This window comes from Erpetoichthys calabaricus, chromosome 17 (genome assembly GCF_900747795.2).
Source record: "Erpetoichthys calabaricus chromosome 17, fErpCal1.3, whole genome shotgun sequence".
Lineage (NCBI taxonomy): Eukaryota > Metazoa > Chordata > Cladistia > Polypteriformes > Polypteridae > Erpetoichthys > Erpetoichthys calabaricus.
Window position 1 is genome coordinate 87,609,576 of NC_041410.2, and position 17,558 is coordinate 87,627,133.

The window sequence follows — 17,558 nt, forward strand, 5'->3', positions numbered from 1 at the left end:
CAGTTTAGTCAGTGCTTATTCAAGCTACTCAAAGTTATGCCCTTAATGCCGTAGAAGAGGAACCTTTAGCTTGGTGTAAAAGAGCCCCACTGAGTGCAAAGGTTTATAGGACATTCTTAGTTATTTGTTGGCCTACATTTTCTGAACAAAATAAATACTGCAGCATTTTCAGTTAAGAGATTATTGGCTATTAAGAGGCTTAACTTATAACCCTCAGGCACTTCTAAATAAGAGTTGTGAATTGAAATGGTTTTCTCTAATAGTTAAATGTTCATAAAAACCTTTATTTTGAGTTACATTTGAATGATAGCATTTTGAGAGGTAAGGTTGATTTGTCCAATCTTTTTATAATCAGAAGATTCATTCATTGTCCTGTAAGACTTAAGGGCAGCAGCTGTTCAGGACCAGAGCTGGAGATACCTGCATTAGGATGACCTTTTTTTTTTTTTTTTTTTTTTTTTTTTTCAGACATCCAAGACATATTATCTTTATCAAAAAAGGTGTAAAATATTGTCAGCAGACGTCAAAAATTACTTTAATAAAGTCCAAGTCCACAGTAAAAAAAAATTTAAAAAAAATTAAATTCTAACCTGCTACTAATCACTCTTAGTATCCCAAATTAATTTGACTGGAAAAGCACATGGTTATTATTCTGGAATGTAGTTTTGTAAGATGAATAAGCCACACGATCCTAAAACACGATGCTAATTTTATTATCTTGCTTTATGAGATAAGATAACATCATGCTGTAATTTTGTTTGCACTAATGTACACCCAATTGCTTTTTCCATTGCTCATTATCTCGGTAAGGATCTTGCAAGTATTGGCCAATACAAGCAGCAAGTCATTTAAATGATTAGTAGTATTTAAGTAAAGATTGCATTTTCTCAATATGCTTATATGGCCATTTATGAAAGACTAATTTGTAATACTGCAGTAGAAATAAAGCAAATGTTTTACAATTATTTCAGAATACAAGACGAGGTCTGACAACCGTGGTTTTTGAGAGTGGTAGATCTATATTATCCAAGCCAAAATGTCTTAGTTTGTTTAGGGAAGATGTTGCCGTTTGTTTTTTATTATAATAAATCATATTGTATATTGAAATTTTAATTTCCCCTTGGGGTCATGTAATCTAACTAAATGTGCAGGTCAGGTTTAATATTCAGTCTGTATATTTTCCATACATTCCATTTGACATTTCTGAACAAGCAGAAAATAAACGTTACTGCATTATAGTTTTATTTTTGCAGGTTAAAGTGAAGAAAGACTAAATCTCGGTATTCTTGCAGATCTATTTTTAAACTCTACAAAGTACTGTATATGGAACTTTAAATGTCACCTGAAGGTACCAAAATAAAATGCTTATTTTAGCCTATAACCCTGGCCTTATTGTAACTTGTAAAACAGATGAAAGCTGCCATCCTCAAACCATTTCAATTTGTCCAACATAATGCATTTCAGAGCGTGGGTTACTCATTTCACACGTATGGTGGCCTTTTCTTCCAATCCTGTTTTTGCATCACATATCCATAATCAGAAACATGGACAGAGGGAGACAGAGAGAGCTAATTAAAGTTGGATTTGTTTTTGCATAACTATGCTCAAAAACGTGGATCCTCCTTCAGTGCTCTGCCATTTACTAGCAGCAGGATTTCAGATTAACCTGCTGCCAGTAGATAATCTGTGGGTTGATCTGCTCACCAGCTAGTTCAAGTACTAAATCCAGAAAGTGAAAGAAACGCGCAGATGCAACTGCAATGCAGGCATCCTGTGATGCTCTTTGCATGAGGGAAGTGGAATGGGTCTACTGAGCTTTGCAAATCCAATGAAGGTAGTGCTCATGGTATCCCACTTATTGATTCTATTTAGTTAAACAGTTCCAAACTGTTTTTGCAATTGTTTAATAAACCCAAGAAATGTATTGGAGCAGAATTTGTTTTGATCATTTGCAGCGTAACCTATGCCATGTGAGGTATCTTAAAGATTTTTTTATTTTCTCGTATACAAAGTATAGGAAACATATTGTAGTCATCCAAAAGTCATATTCATGCAGCTGCAGAGTCCAATTTATTCAACTTTCATTTTATAATAATTGTTCAATATATTATTAGTTTGATTTGTTGTTGATAGCTCTTTAAAGTACATAATATAAAAATATAATCATTGTCTTGCGGATTACTCCTCAAATATCCATCCCGATATCAGAGTATACGAGAAAGTCTAGGGGAGACCACACCCATTTTTTTTTTTTTAATTTAAAATATTAATTCCCCCAGCTTTGTATTGGCTAATTTGGCTGTTTCTTTGTATTTTCAGATGGAGCGCCTCACTGTCCAAAAGGAAAGTATGGAAACTGTGGATGAATTAGAAATTCAGTATTATGAAGCACAGCTGGAGCTATATGATGTGAAGTTTGAAATTTTAAAAAATGAAGAAATGCTTTTGATGGCACAGTTAGATACAGTTCGGAGGCAAATTAAAGGTATTTAAAACTAATTTACAGTGTTGTAGCAGACTAAAACCCAGCTAAGATTCAAACTGTCGATAGGATGGTGATTTATTTTTTCAGTGGGGATCCCAGGAACGCACCCAGCCTTGGCCCAACTCACACACGCATACCCTCACAGAGACAAAAAAGCAGCAGGTAATAAAAAGAAATAGAAGACTGTATTAAACAATAATAAACTAAATAGAACTATACAAACTACAACAATCCCACCCCAGTTACCATAAGGCTATATACAATAAACACAAATTCAGCAATAACAAACCACTAACAAAAACCACACACGATGAAGGCAGACACCAGACAGACCATACACACTCATAGGAGATAACCCAGGACAAAACAAGAATCCACAGGTAGTAAACGGGAAGGCAAACAGACAGGCAACTCAAGACCTGAAACATCAAAAGAATTCTCTCCTTCTCTGTAGAATTGGCCGCCTTTTAAATTTCGCACCGGCCTCCTTGTCCCCAGCAGCCCCTGCTCCCTCAGCAGACGACCAATCAGAGCTACTGCAGGAACTGTTGGGAGTTGAAGCTTCATTCCCCAGTTGCACCTCTACAGCGTTGTGTTGATGAGAAATTTAGAATTTAAATTCAGCCATTTTTTATTTAACTCTTTTAGGGCTAATTTTTTTTCCCTCTTTTGTCCCAGGGCTGAATATTTTTTCAAAAACTGTGGTTTCACACACAAAGCAACATAAAATTCTTATTTATGACAAATGCCACTCAGTTTTATGTTCCGTGAGCCTCTACAGTATGTAAATTCACATGCTAATTATATACCTGTTTTGTCTCATCACTCAAAAGCTGAAAGGCACTTTCTGGGGAAAAAAACAGTCTGAAGTAGTCAAGTGGCTTGTAATCCATAGTGTCCACTAGCACGCCATGTCATTTGACGAAGTCCAGTAGCCAGCTTGCCTCCCACGGTTCTATGTCTGGGTAGACTTTTTGTTTCCAATCTCCAGGTCACGTGCTTCAAAATTAGAGTCCAATTCAGCAATAATATGTAATAAATAAATAAATAATACACATGGAGTATTTTGCTTTCTTCATTCGCTTCATTCTCTTACCCGATATCAGTGCCATTCTAGACGTAGTTTACTCTGCACTAATCACGCACACTCAAGGATTTAACAACAGGTCAATGAGTCTAACAGCCCTCCTAGCAAACAGGGTCTACCTATAACGTAACAGCAAGTTTTATTGATGTTTACTCCTTTTATCACCTTCAGCCCTCCATCCCTTTTGTCGACAAAAGTCGACACCCACTCTAAAAGAGTTAAAACAATAAACTTTTTCTTAAAAACAATTTCAGTTTCTGTTAATGTACAGTATAAAAACTTTGTTTCCCTTGATTAAAGTGCATATGCAAGTATGGAAATTTAGCATTATGCACACTATAAATGATCTTTTTACTTTTCTACAATTGTACTTACTGACCCAATAAACCCATTTCTCAAGTATTTTCATAAGATCTTCTTAAGTTCTCTTTGTAGCACATTGATATAATATTATAATGAAAGATTTATTTTGAAAACTGCACGAAAATCGAGCAAGTATTTGTAATTTTGTTAAAATGGTAGTAAAAGGATCAAGTTCTTGGTTTTTCATAGTTGTTGCATTTCAACAAGCATTGAAATGAATCCCACTGCAGAATATAATTTTATTCTTTAATAAATGTTTAAGGTTCAAGGTTTTTATTTTGTCAGGTTTACACTAGATAGCTCGAAATTTGCCTTCTCAATTGCATTCAATAACAGACAGAAATATAACAAATAGGGACAAGAAGAGGTTAAGTCTTACACAGAAATTCTAAATTATTTACATCATTTGAAAACCAATTCTTTGCTAACCACTTCTAGCCGTTTCATAACACATTTTTACCTAAATTTTACACGATAAATAAGCAAAACTCTGCACTTCAGGAAATTGTTTGTCTCTAGTTTTCATTATTAAAAACATGCATGGCACTGTAAAGAAAGGAATTGCTTGTGTGATTTGTGTGGGTCTTTAAATCTTTTTGATTTACTAAAGTTAAGTTATGCATGTGAGGGGTATTTGTCATCGGTTGAGGTGATTTCCACACACTTAATAAATCATCTGTGTCAGCCCCAATTACTTGTTTGATAATCTGATTTTGGTTTGTCAGACCACTAAACCTGGCAAAGAAGCTGAAAGTGATGACAGACTGGATAATACTGTGATAAAAGGACAACATGAGGTCCTTGTCTACTTTAAATGGTCTTTACGAAGCAGAAATCAGTGCTGATTGCATTTTGTATTGATATCACAATTAAGATTATTACCTAGGATAGTTCCTAAATTTTTATATTTAGTCATTTTTTGTACCTCCCCCCTCAGAACAATGATGGGTACACATGATGCATCATAGAGAGTGAAAATTCAGCAACATCAAGATTATGTAGGTGCAGTTCTGTATGTCTGTAGGTAATCCTGCATGTCTGTTGTAAATCTTAAGAGAGCATGTGCAAGTTTAAATGACACACAGATACTATTATCTTTAAGAAATATAAATAATAATAACAATAATAACAGAAATAGAGATGAAAACTCATATGGTGTGTGTGTGTGTGTGTATGTTTGTGTATGTGTATATATATATATATATATATATATATATATATATATATATATATATAATATAATTCTCTAAGACACCCATGAAAGCATGCAGGAAGGAGCCACGCCCATCAACTCTAAGACCATTGGATACGTCAAAAACTTGCAGAGCCACGCCCACCAACTCGGACGCGATGCCTCGGAAAACACGCCGTCATTTCTGTTTGTCTGTGCTACAGTCCACATGCAGCTCTGAGCCACGTTGACTTTTTGGTTATGACGCACGACTGCGTGCAACATCGCAAACTGTTGTACACGCTACATACAGTAATTCGCATCCGCGACAAATATGCGTCTTCTTAGATGGTCCTGCAGGAACACGGAAAACGTTTCCCCGCCCACCAACACTCCTTATTCCCCGGCCCGCGTCCACCCTCACTCTCTAGGTATTCCCACTGCCTGCTCATGTGCCCGGATGCAACAACTCACCGACCATCCCGTAAGTCGCTTTCGTCTGTGCTAGGAGTCCACATGCACCTCTGAGCCACGTTGACTTTTCATTATTCTTTTTGGTTATGACGCATGCGCCACCATCGCAAACTGTTTTACACGCCACGGTCTTAGAGTTGGTGGGCGGGTCTCCGTGAGTTGCTCTTGCGAGCGGGCACATGACCAGGCGGTGTGTATGCTTTGAGAACGAGGGTGGACGCGGCAGGACCATGTAAGAAGAGGCATGTTTGTCACGGATGTGAATTGCTGAATGCAGCGTCTAAAACAGTTTGCGAGAGGTATCCCATGGGATCCTTAAAACGATCCTTTAAAACTGAGGTTAAAACACAATGAAGGAAGCAGTCTTTAAAAACCAATAAGCCCTGTGCCTCTGTTTCATTAGCATCTCACCTGCTTCACCGATGCAGGCCCTGCAACAGTCAAGACGCTCTCTCAGCAGCTGACCTTCTCTGTGCCTGACTCCACTATAGGCTGCAACAAAATTATGAAAGTACGGGCGCATTTGTTTCACACAAGCTGTGTGTGTGGGTGGGTTGGTGTTAGTTACTTACTCGAAGGATTTCAAGATTTAATATGCAGAAGCGGTAACACTGCAAAAGCAGTTAGCAGTTAGTTCCGGCGCCGCCGAGAGTGGCAGCCTTTTCAGCAGCGATGTGAATTTCCCCTTGGGATTAATAAAGTATCTATCTATCTTCGCAAAAAGTGGCCGACAAATTAAACGCGTGTGCATTGTACTTACTGAAAGCAGCGTTACGGATTTTGCAAATGTTCATTTTTTCCCACTGCTTAAAAAGCGGTGTGATTATGCGCCGTATACTACTACTACGCCGCGGGTTGGTATGCAGCATGTAAAACAGTTTGTTTGTCGCGGATAATTTGTCTTTTACTATTACATGAAGACAATTTCCTGTTGATACTTCGTTACATTGATATAGCGGTGTTCTCAGTATTCAAAGCGCTATCCACACAGGGAGGAACCGGGAAACGAAACCACAATCTTCCACAGTCTCCTTACTGCAAAGCAGCAGCACTACTACAGCGCCACAAGGCAGTTAAAGAATACACCGGGCTCGATTTTGTTTTCACTTCTGTTTACAGAGATCACTTCTGTTTACAGAGATCGGGTCATAGATAGCATTGTTGCAATGTTACTTTTCTTGGTGGCTTATTACATTACGGATGTTTCACATGTTCATTTTTTCCCCTGTGCTTAAAGGACATTAAAAAAGTGTTTCTCAACTGTGACTCCGGAACATCTCAGTACGCAAGCTATATTAAGCGTCAACAACGAAGACTCGCTACACCTTAATCTACAAGTACTGACACTCCTCCCTACCGACGAAGTAACTTTCACCAGCATGGCCTTCTTCGTCACAGACGATCCCGCTTTCAGTCACAGACAATTATATGTTGCTCTCTCCAGAGGTCTATCTTTTCATTCACTCACAGTGGTATCCACAAACCCACCCCATTTGGACAACTGTGTCATTCAGGAAGTGTTCACCCATCAATACATAATTATGCGGTGTATGCTACGCCGTGGGTTGGCTAGTATATAAATATAAAAATGTATTTATTTATACAGTCCTATGAAAAAGTTTGGGAACCCCTCTTAATTCTTTGGATTTTTGTTTATCATTGGCTGAGCTTTCAAAATTGCAACTTCCTTTTAATATATGACATGCCTTATGGAAACAGTAGTATTTCAGCAGTGACATTAAGTTTATTGGATTTACAGAAAAATATACATCATAACAAAATTAGACCGGTGCATAAATTTGGGCACCCCAACAGAGATATGACATCAATACTTAGTTGAGCCTCCTTTTGCTAATATAACAGCCTCTAGATGCTGTCGTCCTATAGCCTTTTATGAGTGTCTGGATTCTGGATGGAGGTATTTTTGGCCATTCTTCCATACAAAATCTCTCCAGTTCAGTTAAATTTGATGGCTGCAAAGCATGGACAGCCTGCTTCAAATCATCCCATAGATTTTTGATGATATTCAAGTAAGGGGACTGGTGTCCCAACCGGGATGCCAGCCAAACTTTGTCTTCGATGGCAAAATATATAAAACTGTTTCTTTATTGTTCACTGTATAGTTTCCTATATTTATGGTACTTGGCCCCTTATCTGTATATCTTAAGATAAAAAATTATAATAAAGGAAACGACTTGCATGATGGTATATGTTTACAGGACAATGAGAGGATTATGGACTGTTTAGTTGAACAGTAAAATTACAAGAGTGTAAGTTCACTTTTCACCACTGAGTCTGTGTTTTATACCTAACAACTTTATTTATTTGCCTGGTCTCCCATTATAGACCAATCAAAATAGTAATGCTGTTAAATATAAAGTTCACTAGTATATTGTTCACTAAAAATGTATTCTATATAGTCAGGTAAAAGGTGATTGTCATTTTCACCCAGTAATAAACTAATTCCTTCTGAAAATATAACGTGTACTTTTTCAAATCACTTCATTAATGATCCCTACTTAAAAATTTTAGAGCTGAAGGAAGAAGTGATCTACTATGATACTTGTGAGAACCCAGAAGAATTGGTAATGGCTCAGCAGGGAGGAATGCGAATGGATACCACTTCACCTGAAATGAAGTGCTTATGTCACCGTCTTCAGCAGCTGGAAACTAAGAGAGGCAAAATATGTGCAAAGAGGGCCTACCTAAGAAATAAAAAGGTATTATTTCTATTCAGCACTTCAATGGCAATGTAAAGTAATTAAATAGTTAAATTGGTGCTTGTAGATTCTCTCCCCCATACCAAAAAAAAAAGAATCTTGAATTAGGTATAAGTGTTAATCAGTTCTCTTATTTGTGATTCTGAATCTTTCATGGCTTCAATATATATATTTTTTTATATTTATACATTTTAGGACCAATGCATGGAGGCAGAACAGCAAAAACAAAAGCAAACCCTTGAAAACATTGCACGATTTCAACAGCATCACAGTATTCAAATGGTGAGATATAAAAGCATCAAAAAGATTACACATTTCACATTCTAGTCTGTTCACCTTCATTGTGCTTTTTCTTAGAAAAGAAATCAACAAAAGGAAGAGGAAGTAAAGAAGAAACAGTGGGTAGACCAGGAACGGCAAAGAACACTGCAGAGATTAAAAGCTTTCAGAGAGGTGATTGTGAATTTTCTTTTATTCATTGTTAAATTATAATGTTTAGTCATGACACTGTTTGTTTAGTGACATAGGAATGAGCAGTTTCTCAAGAAGTAAATACCAAGTATATTTTGAACTCTTGTCTGTATATACCCAGAGATGCCAGATAATAAAGCACACCTATCTAGTAGTGGGCTGCACCTCCTTCGACCCTAAGAACTTTACGAATTCATCTAGGTATGGAATGTATTCAGAATCTTATATATATTGTTCAGGAGTGTTGTCCATGCAGTAATTATTGTGTTGTACAGTCTTGCTGTGCATAGTCCTTTCCACTTTATCCCAAAGATGCTCTATAGCAGGGCTATTCAATTACAAATTTAACTGGGCCATACTTATTCAGCAGTTGGTAAGCAGCAGGTAATAACAAATTTTAAACCAACACAAATGAATATACTGAAAAACAAGTAACGTTTATTCGTTGTTTCCCTTTTAAACTTGGTCACATCTGACACAGGCACATCAAAAAGTACACCTGTTCCGTTAGCCGTCCACTATAAACTAGCATGGTACGACTGGCAACTTGTGAATAGCTGTACCCAAAAATTGATTGGAGACCTGAATTTTAAAGATACTTTAAAGATAGTGATGCTGTTTGGATAGGCTTAGACTCCCTTTGACTCTGCAGTGAGGAAATGGTGTTGAGTCTTGTCAAAGATTTTCATAAATGGCAGATGGAAATTTAAACTAACAGTTTATTTTCCTTTTATAAATAGACTTTCGTAACAAGAAGGGTTTTTGCTAATGATATTTTTTGTAGGTAAAGACTTTTTTCTTAATACTGTAATATGTCTTTCCATTTGTGTTCATTGTGTACACTTAAGTGATGTTCCTAAATTTTTCAGAAGAGTCAATACATTTCCCCAGTAGCTTTCCTAATTGTTTTTTTTTTTTTTTTTTTGCCATATTTTTCATCATTGTTTCTCTCAAGGTTTGTTGTTCAGGTTGCACTCACTGTTTTCAGCACAATTGGGAACAAAGCAAGAACAAGATCCAAACTGGCTGCAGTGGCAGTCCATTGCATGGCACCTTCCCACAGATGCTCACCCATATAAAGCTAATTTAGAGTGGCGAGTAAACTTAAGCTTGTTTTTGGGCTTGTTTGGAAGCCAAAAAGCATAAAGACTCCACACTGAGTGTAGTGGTTTGAGTCCAGTCTCTTGCTGCCGAGATCAGCAGCTCTAACTACTGTGTCGATGCAAAGATTTGTAGTAAAAATCCAAATTATAAAATGACATAAGATGAAGTTTACTGTAGAAAGGTGTTATATATAAAAGCTTGGTTGATTGTAATTAATGTTTTAATTTTCCCCTTTAGAAATGTCCAGTACAGTTAGTATTAAAAGGGCCTTCTTCCCAAACATCTGCAAGAAATACATCCTCTACATTGCCTTCTCAGCCGATGTCTTTCTTCAGTTTAAGCAGTACTGCACAGAAAGCCAATGCCAGAGCGTCCAAACCACAGAAGAAGACAAATCAGAAGAAGCAGAATGACATCCCGGTACACATCTTTGTCACACCGAATCAACTTCCGCAGTCTGAAAATGTGGAAGGGACAAGGAACTGTGGTTCTCCTCCTCCACCACCACCTCCCCCACCCCCTCCGCCGCCTCCTCCACTTCCACCTCCACCTCCACCACCACCCCCTCCAGCATTGCTTGGTGCACCTTCATTTTTGGGTTCTGCTGAAAAAGATGCACCACTGCCACTAATTTGTGAAAATGAAAAGCAAGATTCAGCAAAAAATGCATTGAAGCAAAACATAGGTAAGGCATAAATCAAAGTTTTACCTAAAAGAACTTTTTACTACTTACATTTTTTTTTTCCTTACAGCTTCATTCTAGTATTATGTTAAAATTTGTACTAATGGACTAGAAAGGTCAAGCAGCTTTGACAAAAGTACATTACAGTTTGAGGAAACATGAATAATTGATTATAATTACTGTACAGCATATAATATTACACAGAGAGGCATTCATGAAAAATCTGCATTTAGTGTACATTTTATGAAGTTCTAAGCCTTCAAAAGAGTCACTAATTTCAACACAATTATTGTATCAAATAAAAGCTGTGCATTTGGATGTTTTTAAATTATGTTCCCTCTGAAACAGTAGGAGGATGTACATTGGATTCAGAAAGTAGTCAGACCCATTCACTTTCTGCACATTTTATTTAATTTTAAATTGATACATTTGCCATTTTTGCCCAGTAGTGAACACTCTGTAAAAAGTGAAAAAATGTTTTCAGAACCGTTGCCAAATTTATTAAAAATCAAAAACTGACATGTCTCATTCATACAAGTGTACTGTAAGTATTCAGACCCTTTGCTGTGAAACTCAGATTATTCTCTTAAGATGTGTCTAGATCTTAGAGTTCATCTGTGTTAAGCTGAATTTAATGGGCATCGTTTAGAAAGGCACATGTGTGCCTGTGTTTTGAAAGTCCCATGATTCACAGTGTATGTCAGGATCTAATCCAAGCCAGGAAATTTAAGGAACACTCTGTAGAACACTGCAATAAAATTGTTGTGAGGAATCAATCAGGGCATGGGGATAAAACCATTTGTAAAGATTTGAGCATTCCCAGCAGCACTGCTACCTCTGTAATTTGTGAAGTGGAAAAAGTTTGGAATCACTAGGACAACTCCTAGAGTTGGCTGTCCAGCCAAAGTAAATAGCCAGGCAAGAATAGCTTTGGTCAGGGAGGTGACCAGGCTCACTGTAAGGGAGCTTCAGATGTCCTCTATTGAGATGGGAGAACCAGTTGGAAGGTTCTCCGCTGCAATCCATCAACTGGGCATTTGTGCTAGACTTGGTAGATGGAAGCTTGTAGCTTGTCAAGCAGCATTTAAAGGACTTTGAGAGTGAGGGGCAAAACATTTCTGGTCTAATGTGACAGTGATGGAATTATTTGGGCAGAACTCCAAGCACTATGTCTGACAAAGACCAGGCACAGCTCATCACCTGCCTAATACCATCCCTGCAGTTAAGTATGGAGATTGCAGCATCATGCTTTGAAGGCGCTTGCAGGGTCAAAGACAAATCAGAACTGAAGAAAGGATGAATGCAGCCTAATACAGATAAGGTATTCAATAAAACCTACTCCAGAGTGCACATGACCTCAGACTGGGGCAACAGTGTCCCTTAAGCACAAAAGTGACCTGAAGCATTCAGAAAAGACAAGGGGCAAGTCTCTAACTGTCCTTGAGTGTCCAATCCAAATCCCAGAGGTAAACTCCCTAGAACATGTGTAGACAAGATTGAAGATAGCAGTTTATAGATGCTTCCCATACTGTCTTATGGAGCCTGAGAGGATCTGCCAGGAAGAATAGGGTAAACTGTACAAAACCAGGTGTGTAAAGCTTGTAGAAATTTCCATTAGAAGACTCAAAGCTGTAATTGCTGCCAAAGAGACTTCTTCAAAGTACTTAATTAAGGGTTTGAATGCTTCCATGAGTGAAAGATTTCAGTTTTTCATTTTAATACATTTGCAGATCCCTCTGGAAACCTTTTTACTTTGTCATTATGGGATTTTGAGTGCAGATTGACCGGTTAAAAATAGCAGATGTATCCATGTGTAATTAAATCTACAATACAGTAAAGTGGGCAGAAAGTGAATAGATGTGAATACTTTCTGTATCCATTGTACACACCACAGTTTACAGCAGTGCAAGTAACAATAACAACCTGTCATGTACAGATTAGTCTTATTAGGTTATTTTTTCCAAAATGCTTCAAAAGAGGCTTTACTGTGAACAGAACTTCTTTTACTTTTTGGAAGTGATACAATAATTGTGAAAAACTGTTGTAGTAATCGAAACAATATCATATGTTTTGCACTGTTTAGTAATTGAAACAGTATCATATACAGTGCGTGCCTACAGGGAATAGAAGGAGGTTCTGAACCCAGTTGTCAACCATTAAGTCAGTCTGAATATCAGTCATGATCACAGCTCAGACATTCTCCCATTTAGCGTTGATTTATGTGTCATTCTGATCCCGAACTGAACTTTTCCCCACCTTCAATCCTGCCGTGTAACATTGTGACACTGTTCAATGAGTGAGCTTGATTTAGTGCAGTGAATGAATTGCTCCCTTTAGGTAACAGCAATACCAGCTGCTAGGGCTAAACAACTTGATTTTGTTTTGCCTATGCGGTTTGTTTGCTTGCGTTTGCCATTTGTAGGCGGCTATAAACACAATTTCAAACCAAATCTCTGTTATCGTATTGCTACTAATGATATATGTCTTGGCCAAAATGTTCTATGCATCGGGGCATTTATCAAGTGCAGAATGGGCACCCGCTAATCACACTGCTTTATTTTCTGTGCATTTATTTACTGGAAAGTCAAAGTTCTGTCTCACTTATGTCTTCTCTGTGTGGTATAAGAAGAATAAGCGCAGGACAGAAATCAAATATGTGTACATCAGGTATGTATGTGCATGCAAGACAGTACGTACATGCCTATATGCACAAGATTAACAGAACTTTGATTTACTGTCTCAAGTCTCAATGCACTTGTCCACTTACGGTATGGTAAAGAAATCAGTGGGGGAAAAAACTATCATTTTGTTTTATGGATTTCCCATGTTAAAGCAATTTGAATGTAGAACTCCTATGTAAACCTAAATCATGATAAGGACATCAGCTTAATGATTAGTCTTTTAAAACTGACATGTATAAAAACTGTGTCCCTCACTAGGGAGGATATTTACCACTGGGCAAAGCGTCTCTGCTATAAATTTGCCATTCCTAGTGAATGTTCGTCATGCAGTGTAGAATAGCTTAACTAGACAACCAGACAGTTTTATCGCTATGTTCAGGGAAACACAATGCCCCTTCTATTTTCCAAAAATCATCCCAGGTATTCACAGAGGCCATGCTATTAGATACAATTTGGTCTGTAACCGGCAAATAAAGAATACAGCTTATTATATTGGTAAAGGGCACGGTAAAATATCAAATTTTAGTCTTTTTGCATTTTGAATTGAAGCGTTACCGTAAAGCCCTTTTTAAAATCTCAAGATTAAGTGATAAAATTACCAAAGACTTAATTGTCTTTAAGTATATCTAGTTTTATTTTACTTGCTCTGCAATGTTTTTCATAACTAGAAATTCTTATTCCAAACTGGCATCACCTCTGTTTTTTAATTTGCCTGCCAGCGACATTGAACACCTTGGTCAATGCATATTCTGGTTGAGTTGGGTGTTCTGGTGTAACTATTGGCAGCCTGCATTCTTTGCGGAGTATAAAACTCGAACATGACCTGAAGCACTGGAGCATGTCGCGTCCACTTACTGACAGTAGGCATTGGAGGGATGGAAACAGTATTGGCAATTTCTATATGATAGAATCTGAACCTATTAAACTTTAAGTTTGTTTTATATCTCCTGGGGTCTTCTCCCCAACTGTAAATTAAAGGAATACTTCTCCCAAAAATGGTACTTTTTATGTATTACTTAACCCATATAGTTTGTGATGATGGCATTGAAAAAAAATCTCATGTTGTGGAGAAAGAACATAGTGAAGTTTCTGATACAAGAGAACCCAATGGGGACAGAAGCAGAACAACAGCAAACAATATGAAAACGTCAATGAAAAATGCTTATTTTGCTAGTATTGCATAATCCTCATGTCTGGTCATGTAGTTGTATGCTCGGAATGTGTAAAATGCATGCATTTCTTGCTAAGACTGTATTAAATTAAAGTAGTTCACAAACAGGAAGCTTATTCGCACAGAATCTCAATTTTCAATGGAAGACCTGCTTCTCCCCCCTACTGGTCAAGAGTCCTGTTTTCAATTGAAACATGTGACCATTTGTGAAGGGGCTTCCTGTGGCTTGGTATGTGGATTATGCAACACAAGAAACATTAAGATTTTTTTCATGGATGTTTTGATATGATTTTCTGTTCTCCAGCCTTGGTCACCATTGAGTCCTGTTCTGTCAGAAACTTCACAAAGATGAGATCTCCACATTTATGCTACCAGGTTGCCATTCTGCCAGTAGGTCAGTTAAGTCTCCTTCCTGCACTAAAGTCAGCAATTCTGTTTTCATTGCAGTTCAAACCTAAAGCCTTGTCACTCATATCTTTGTGTAATTTAGGCCAGGACAATCCAAAGATCACTTGCAAAGCAAATTTGATAAACTTAACAAATACTGAAATTAATTATATTTTATCTAGATTTAAAGTCCTTTTATCAACAACCATACCTTTTTTAAGTTACATCCTTTTGTATAAACTTAAAATAATTTTTTTTCCTTTCAAATAAAACTCTTTGACCCAGAAATCCTTGAAGACCTTTCCCTGCTGCCAATGTCAGATGGCTTCATGATGGTTTTGTTGCCTGAGGTAAAAAGTAAAAACTGTTTATTATGGGTTTTTTTTTTTTTGGTCTCTATAGGTTCGATGGATGAGGTTTTAGCATCTTTAAAGCGAGGCGAGATCCTCCTACGCAAGGTTGAACGAGCGAGCCAGGGAGTTGAGAACACGCCTGTGGATGTTAGAGACAGCATCTTGTCAGCTATCAGACAAGGAGTGAAACTGAAAAAGGTGGGCCAGTTGCCTTGCACTGATGTTAATAGAGAGCCAGTGAACGATCTGGAGCGCAGCATCAGAGAAGCAATGCAGCGGATGAAAAAAGTGTCCACCGATTCAGATGATGAAGATCGAGCTGAGTGCCCGTCGGCAGAGTGGGACAACTAGGAAGTGACCTATTTCAAAGTGAAATGATGGTTTGAAAAAGAGGGTAAAATAATATGAATTTGTTTTTAAGCGTCTTTAGCTTCATTTGGAGAAGTTCCATTTGTTTAACCTGTAGTCTTTTAATCATGTGGATAACACCATAGTTCAGAATGTCCCTTCCTGATTCATAAGGGAGCACTATGGGATGGATAAACCTTCAAAACACAGTATGATACAGTTATGTTAATGATGGATGACATTTATTACAGTAAATGGCAATACTGTTGTATTTTAATTTGGGTGGGTATGGCATTGCACATGGAATGCCATTTGGAAAATCCTTAACTTTAAGAAACTAAAGAATTGTTTGCACTGTTGGCTTTTTCCATGCACTTTTTCTTTTTTCCACTTATTTTGCTGGTGGAAAGAAAAACACAACATACAAAGACCCTCAATTGATCTTAAGATATATAAAAGTGCCTCTTTGCTCTTTATAACGTTTTTATTTAAACTAAATTATGCAGAACTTTTGTTTCTCATTTGTTTACAGTATAAACTTCATTTAAAAACACGGTTTTGTTTTTCATTAGCTAAATAAACTGGGTCTGAACAACAACATGTAAAGCGTAAGTGGTTACATTTATAATGGATTTTAGTTTTAAAACTTTTGTTATGTATGAATCCTATTTGTATTTTGAGAAGAAATGTGCTAGTAGGAGCTGAGAATCTCTTTGACTGGAAGCCATCTGAATTTCAAAAAATGTATATGGCACATTCCTTTAAAACTTTATTTACTATGAACTAATTTATGAAAGAATTGTAGAAAGAGCACTTAATATAGTGAATTGATTGTAAATGGTTTCCAAAATTAGAAACTGGATATGTAGGGATGGAAAACTTGTTACAGCTAAGTTGCCATTTGCCTTAAGTACACTTTGAGTTTTATGTCAAAATATTACTGTGGATTTGTGGACTGCCTAGGGTTTGTATTCTGCGTATAACTTCTGTCTTTAAGGTGTACGATGGAAAAAAATATTTCAAAAATGTAACATCTGTCAAGCAGCCTTCCTTAAAGTGTTGCCATCTTGTGATCACATCACTAATCAGTTCTTCCTGTTGGAGAGCAATAAAAATGTTTTAACATGTCAAATATGTTAATATGTATTTTAACAATTCTGCACTGTAAGTCTTTTTTTTTCATACTATATAATGAACAGTAGTCATTCATTAGTAGTGTTGTTTAACTAGAATACAGTGTTAATCTTATGTTTAAAACAGCGATAAAGAAGACCAAAACGTTTGATTTGTTCCGCTGTTCACTTAGTTAGTGGCAGAGAAAAACCTTGAGACCTCCCAATGAAGTATTCATTATTATTTGAAGACCTGGATTGGGTCCCCACACAGTCTCCTATGCTCGAGACTAAACAGGTTTAATTCTTTGGCTCTGTCAGAGTAGGGCATGTCCAATAAGTTCTGGGATTCACTTGGATGCTCTAATCTGCCCAGATTCAAGTGTGCTATGTCTTTCTTATAGCGTGATGACCAGAATTGCACTCAATAGATTGAACTTTATTTGTCCCCAGGGGGAAATTTGGCTTTTTGCATGTATGAATGTGTGTATGTGTGTGTGTATTTAAAATTATATAGAAATTTTAAAAAGAACATAGTTCTGACTTGGCAGTCATATTCACAATGAGGTATTATACGGTCATATTGCTGTTGGTATGAAGGAGCCACAGTAGTGTTTCCTGACACACTTCTGCTGAATAATTCATTGACTAAAAGTCTTCAGTGTTAGTGTGTCACAGAGCGGATGTGCAGAATTGTTCATAATAGCACACTGTTTTCTCTTTCTGTCCTCCACTTATATTTCCAGGAGGTCCAGAGTTCATCCCAAAACTGAACCTGCCCATTTTAATGACCTTGTTGATTCAGTGGTCCTCTCTTGAAGTGAAGTTATCAGCCCAGACACCATAGCATAGAAAATCACAGTGGCCATCACAGAGTTGTAGAAGATCTGAAGGATGTCACTACCCACATTCAAGAAACTCCAGATACAGTCATTATAGTGCATTTTAT

The 17,558-nt window shown here is 37.2% G+C and overlaps 1 protein-coding gene across 1 annotated transcript in view; it reads left to right on the forward strand.

The window, feature by feature from the left end:
* Window positions 1-16,629, forward strand: part of LOC114668055 (WASP homolog-associated protein with actin, membranes and microtubules) — a 40,103-nt gene extending 23,474 nt beyond the window's left edge. The window contains exons 5-10 of the mRNA XM_051920428.1: window positions 2,320-2,485; window positions 8,113-8,300; window positions 8,496-8,582; window positions 8,658-8,753; window positions 10,113-10,560; window positions 15,199-16,629. Of these exons, the coding sequence (XP_051776388.1) occupies window positions 2,320-2,485; window positions 8,113-8,300; window positions 8,496-8,582; window positions 8,658-8,753; window positions 10,113-10,560; window positions 15,199-15,500 (1,287 nt within the window). The 3' untranslated portion in view covers window positions 15,501-16,629. The remainder of the gene's footprint in view (window positions 1-2,319; window positions 2,486-8,112; window positions 8,301-8,495; window positions 8,583-8,657; window positions 8,754-10,112; window positions 10,561-15,198) is intronic.
* The last annotated feature ends 929 nt before the right edge of the window (window positions 16,630-17,558 follow it).